Source organism: Erythranthe guttata, chromosome 1, assembly GCF_056151865.1.
Source record: "Erythranthe guttata isolate IM_541 chromosome 1, IM_541, whole genome shotgun sequence".
In the NCBI taxonomy this organism is placed as follows: domain Eukaryota; kingdom Viridiplantae; phylum Streptophyta; class Magnoliopsida; order Lamiales; family Phrymaceae; genus Erythranthe; species Erythranthe guttata.
Window position 1 is genome coordinate 4,683,861 of NC_142533.1, and position 6,000 is coordinate 4,689,860.

Genomic DNA, 6,000 nt, shown 5'->3' on the forward strand with positions numbered 1-6,000 from the left:
CGATCATTAAAATTAGCTGAATAGGATTTCTAGAGGTAAAGTGCTACTAAATAAATATATTCACATGTTATCATCAAATTGTAAATATCAGAAGGCAGATATCCAATTCAATATTTTTTGGAATCGCCTCAATCAATTCAATATTATTGCACAGATCAAATTCAATAACCACTGAGCTTTAAATTGAAACAAAAATTTGCCCAATAAATAGACATAAGCTGTGATCTGCCTCAATGAAATTAAATATTATGCACACATAAAGTTCAATAACCAATGAGCTTTAAATTGAAACAAAAATTTGCCCATAAATAGACATAAGCTGTGATCTAAAAAAACATGCAACAAAAATCAATAAAGTAGCTGGAAATAAATCGTATAAATTTCATTTGATAAAAGGAAAATCAAAATTTCAATAGCTATTCAAAAAATGAAAAAAAATTCATCAAAATATAAAACTACCAGATGTTTCTACTGAATTTTGAGAACAATCTTGTTGTTTACCACTACTTTTTTTAGGGCCGGACTTCTTGGCATGAGCATTAGTACGTCGAGAGGCAGTGCCGGGATTAGAAATACATGTGCTAGCTTTATGCCCAAGCTCCCTTTCAAAAAAATAGCATAACAAACAATAAGTACTATTGACAACAATAAATATTAGAAGACATGAGTTGGCTTAAAATAAACTCAAAGTACACACATACCCGCAAAAACTACATTTTTGTTGCTTTGCACGACTTGCCCCTCTCGTCTTTATTCTTTTAGGATCATTGACATTGCTAGATTTTGCACATACTGGGGGATCGTCAACATTTTCAAAAGATATGTTATCAGTACTGACGCCGTGCTTTGAGAATTCTTCGGCTGCCTCATTGGAAAATTTTCTTACTTGCGTGAGGCAGTCAACAAATTTGGACTCCGTGTGAGACGATAGGTAAGACAATTTAAGGAACTCCTTATTTAAATGCGCAAAACGTGTTTGTTGACGACCAACTACTGGGGTAGCTTCATAAAACTTACTTTTCAGTATTTTACCCGCATCAAGAAGCCAACGAGGATGTATACTTTTTTCTGGAAACTCTGTCATACGCATAAACTTGAAGGACGATATGATATGTCGGCAGGGCACGCCCTCAGACTCAAGCTTCAGGCAACTGCACGCGAAGTTACCGTTAAACTTGTCAACAGTTACATAATACCGTGCATCATCAGGTTTATTGTAATTTTTAAATACAAATTTACAATGTTCTTCACTTATCTTAATATGACTTTCCACCAAAAGACCTTGCTCTGCTTCAATCTCCTCACGTATCATTAAGAAAATTTGTTTCGTGCATATACTAGCAGCATGTTTCTCAAGCCCTTGCAAAGGACTCACTCTGACAGCAGGCTTGAATTTCTCTAAATTGTCTTGCTGACTAAGGAAAGAACTTCTTAACCCTTGTATCTTGCGTTGAAATTGATTTACAAACTCGGCAAAACTCATTCTTTGAGTGACCGCAAGTTTGACCAGTGAGTTCATAGATTCAGCCCTCTGAGTTGTACATGCCATGGCCATAAAATGTCCACGAAAATATGCCTCTGCCCACATCTTTTTTTTATTGTACATGTCAATAACCCATTGCTTTTCTGCAACCTCATACATCTCAACCATGTTAAGCCAACTTATCTCAAACTCGTCAATGGAGCACGGTTCCTTCAATAATCTCATAAAATCAGAACAAAAATCTGCCACTTTTATATTTTGTCGGACATTTCTCCCAAGATGCCAACTACAAAGCCTATGTTTCGCTCCAGGAAATTCTGATGAAATTGCTGCTACCATAGATGAGTCCTGATCTGTTAACACAGAACCCGGAACTTTGCCATTCATTGCCTCAAGAAAAGCTTGCAACAACCATCGATATGATTCAATTGTCTCGTTGTACATAAAAGATGCACCAAAAATAAACGTCGAACCGTGATTGCTGGTACCAGAAAAAATAACTAGAGGATAAAAATACTTGTTTGTCTTATACGTACTATCGAATATTAAGACATCACCAAATAATTCATACTCAGCCCTGGAAGCTCCATCGCACCAAAAAAGTTTTGAAAGTGCCCCTTGATCATTCACTGTGTATTTGTAAAAAAAATTGCTATCTTTTATTTTCATGCTTTCAAATAAAGCTAATGACGTGTTCACATCACCACCTTCAATTCTTTTTAACCGCATATTGTTCAACCAATTGTAACCATCTTTTCTTGTGAAAGACATTTTTCCAACACCCCCAACAAGTTGCTCCAACAAATCCATAGCTTGGCACGGCCTAAACCCGGCATCTGTAATTAAATTCAGCATACACTTGTCGGACATTGAAATGTACCTATTAGTAGAATCAAATTATGAATTTTAAAAAATTGATGCAACTAACAATAAACGTTGCGACTAAAATAAACTAGTAGATTATGTACCTCTTCTTGTAACCTCGTAAATCGTGATTATGTCGAGGCTCAAACTTTGTCACTGAATAATGCCCTGAAAAACGGTCATGTGCAACACGAAAGCATGCTATACAACCACACCTGGTCACCACTTTTGCCTCTCGCTTTCTAGTATAGTCGTCTTTCGGTCGTCTGCGGAATCCCTCGCATGTGCACACCCATTCCCTGTACTTTATGATATCATCAGCGGTTTTGCGTTTTACACCTTGTTTCCTAATGCCAAAACCAACTACACCGGCATACGTTGTGTAGAATTTCTCTGCATCATCAAGACTTTCGAATACTAGTTGTCTGACCGCATCCTCATTGATATTATCAAAATTGAAATTAACCGAATCACCTATATCATTAATACCATGATAGTGGATATCATCATCCTTACTGTCATGCATGCAATTACTTTCATCGTTATTAGAAGGTGAAATTGGTTTCTCATTTGTAGTATCAAAATCCATCGTCCCTACAACATATGATTTTGAAAAAAATAAATAAAAGGATTTTCACTAAAATTTCTAATATAGGATAAAAAAAATTCTAGCAGGTATTTAGTTATAATTTATAATTCAAGAAAGTTAAAAAATGAACTCTCAAACTATTAGAGGACCCTTCTTCATTCACTTATTAAAAAAAATTATGAAATAGAGCAACAATATGACAAAGAGCTTTAGACCAATTGATATGTATTGGAAATCAATAAAATTTCATTGTGTCTTTTTATATATATGGGACTTGGTGTTGATGAACTTGTGTTCCGAGTTGGTGGATTCATATACCAAGCAATTGACAAAAAAATATGTGTTTCTCTTCTTAAGCTTCTAAAGCTGCAAGTAATTCACAAGGTTCAAACTCAAGTATCCAACTACCACAAAAACAAAAAACAAAAAAAAAAAAACAAAAAAAATTAATTGCAAAACCACTTAACTATCTTAAATTCAAGTTTTCGAGCTACCACAAAACAATTGTATTCAAAGATAGCAAAATCACTTTAAGTGCCACACCACTCTTCAGAAACATGTTTAAATACATAAACATAGATGCAACAGGGCCAACATAATAAAATACAGTAGAATTGATTGTGGAATCGATATAACAAAGAAAATATAAAATAAGAATTTAAATCCGATACTTACCAAATTACAGAGTTGAGTCTTTGGAAATCTTCTCGTGGTTGACGGCCCACTCTGGCGTACGTGGTGCCTCGAATCTCGATGAATCTTGTTGTTGAAATCCCGCTCTCCCAACGAAGAGATCTGAACAAAAAACCTGACGCTCTCGAAGGGTGTGTACAAAGCTCGCTTCTAACCCAATTCAAATAATAATCAACCTGAATTTAGTAGAATACCTCCGACATCCCCAATAAAAGTGTAGATTTTTATGGAAGTTCTCCTTGAAAAAAAAGCAACGAAACACTATTAACGTTACCAGATCGCAAAAATCTGCTATATGTCGCCGTGGAAACCGGATGAACACCGTGGCAACCGGATGAACAAGGCTGGTCGGCGGGCGATGGGATGATAATTGGGCAGTCGGGGTTTTAGGAATTGGAATTGATTTATTTGTGGGGAGAGATGCCCAATCGTTCGCCGAAAGAAGAGACGCCGGTATTGATTTATTTGTGGGGAGAGATGCCAATCGTTCGCCGGAAGAAGAGACGCCGCTGAGAGAGGAGAAAGTTTTCAAACACAGAGCAAGAAAACTTATTTTCTCTGTAATCGATGATTATAAAAATTAGGTTATTATTTAATGATAATTATTCATCTCATTAAAGTTTAGTTATTAATTATTAAACTATGCATCGTACATTTTTTTATTTATTAAAAATTAGGTTATTATTTAATATTTAAGTTTTAATTATAAGGGTTTTAATGTAATTTTATTTATAAGATAGGCATCGTACATTTTTTTATTGGGTTCGTACTAATCCTACATGGCGCAATTCTATTGGCTAATTACGGTCCGAGAAGTACAACCCTCTCGGACCCTAGACAACCCCAAAAAAGTTAGGAATTCATTCATATTCTTTTTTTCTTTAAATCTTTTTTGTGATATATTCTTTAATTTTCATAATTTAGAATGATGACAAATTACGGCTACCCTTGAGTTATGATCAAATTACGAAAATTTCCCTTTTGTTTGTGTAATTACAATCACTCCTTCAATTATGGACAATATTACGAAAATACCCCTTCAGAGGTAAATTTATGAATGTTAAACCGGTAAAACCGAACCAAAATTTTGGTGCACCAACATTTTATATCGTTTACTGAACTAGATATACGATTTGGTTCGGTAAATAACCGAATTATATAAATTTTATGTAAAAATATTTAATAAGAGGGGGTACTGTAATTACCCAAACAAGAGGGGTACTGTAATACCTCAGTGGTGACCGTAATTTACCCTTTAGAATTATATTGGAAATCGGGATAATTTTCATCAATTTGATTTATTACCGGCTCCTAACTTGAAAAACGTACAATTTGAGATATTAAAATGACATTTTTTTTTTCTTTTTTTAAATCGTTGGAGTTTTTAAAATTATATTGTAAATCACTTTATATAAGCTATCAAAAGCCCTTCTGCGTCTATTAAGCCCTTATCATTACATTCTTCGTTTCTAATATATTTTTAATTTTTATGTCTCGTATCAATATTTTCGTGGGAGAAAAATGATTAATATCCTCTTTGCATTAAATTGCTATGCATCAAATAATGAGATCTGAAATTAGGATATTGTACCAATTTGGACATTAAATTTTTAGATATGGAAAATTTTCATTAAATTTCCTTATAGAATATAAATGTTGTTCTTAAAACGAAAAAACATACAATAAATTTTAATTTTCTTTCTATTACATGTTTCCCATAAGAAAGAAAAAGTTAAAATTGGGACTATTATCAAATCTATCAAGTTCGTACCATCTATATAATATATAAAAGTTGAATTGCATAGCTAATTGATTGACATTTGGCAATTTCAATTGATGACATGTCTTCAATTTCATCCCAAGTGGCGAATTGGTTGGTCGAAATAAATCATCAAAAAACATGTCATCATTTTCCAAAATTAAAGATAGTTAAATATGTTTAATTATTTTATTAATATATTTATATCCTACCATATATAAAATGCTCTAAATATATCAACTTTTTTGAAAACCCTAAATAAATTTATTTTTGAATTTAATTTTATAAATAATTTAATTTTAATTTAGTTAAATTCGATTTAAAATCTTCTCTTATTATAATTGGATGATTGGTGGTGTTACGAATTTTTTTAATTTTAATTCATAAACTTGGATTTATATTAAAACAAATATTGTAGAATAAATTATTTGATATTATACATTTTACATGAACATGACTAGAGAATATGTATTTTTTTTTACTAATTTACTATTATATATTAATATTATCTATAAAAAAAGATAGATATGTGTTTGAATTTACTATCTTGCGAAAATTGACACCATTTGTTATGCCATGTGTAGAGTAATATACTCCCACTTATTTATCATA

At 32.6% G+C, this 6,000-nt stretch overlaps 1 protein-coding gene across 3 annotated transcripts; it reads right to left on the reverse strand.

The window, feature by feature from the left end:
- Positions 1 to 262: 262 nt before the first annotated feature.
- LOC105976203 (protein FAR1-RELATED SEQUENCE 5-like) lies at positions 263 to 4,228 on the reverse strand. 3 transcript variants are annotated; one of them, XM_088818266.1, is made up of 5 exons: positions 3,904 to 4,227; positions 3,612 to 3,779; positions 2,452 to 2,941; positions 702 to 2,363; positions 263 to 602 (listed from the first exon to the last, which is right to left on the reverse strand). In XM_088818266.1, exons 3-5 carry the CDS (start codon positions 2,934 to 2,936, stop codon positions 443 to 445), a joined length of 2,307 nt encoding a protein of 768 aa, XP_088674392.1. In that variant the 5' UTR covers positions 2,937 to 2,941; positions 3,612 to 3,779; positions 3,904 to 4,227; the 3' UTR covers positions 263 to 442. The 3 variants fall into 3 exon arrangements, with proteins under 3 accessions (XP_088674392.1, XP_088674397.1, XP_088674402.1); XM_088818271.1 differs by having other exon boundaries at positions 3,612 to 4,228; XM_088818276.1 differs by lacking the exons at positions 3,612 to 3,779; positions 3,904 to 4,227 and having other exon boundaries at positions 2,452 to 2,999.
- Positions 4,229 to 6,000: the final 1,772 nt, after the last annotated feature.

Coding starts and splice junctions, on each gene's coding strand:
- LOC105976203 (XM_088818271.1), bottom strand. CDS start 2,936: ATGGATTTTGATACTACAAATGAGAAACCAATTTCACCTTCTAATAAC. Junction 2,364..2,451: donor TTACGAGGTTACAAGAAGAG/GTACATAATCTA, acceptor TTCTACTAATAG/GTACATTTCAATGTCCGACA. Junction 603..701: donor CAAAAATGTAGTTTTTGCGG/GTATGTGTGTAC, acceptor TTTTTTTGAAAG/GGAGCTTGGGCATAAAGCTA.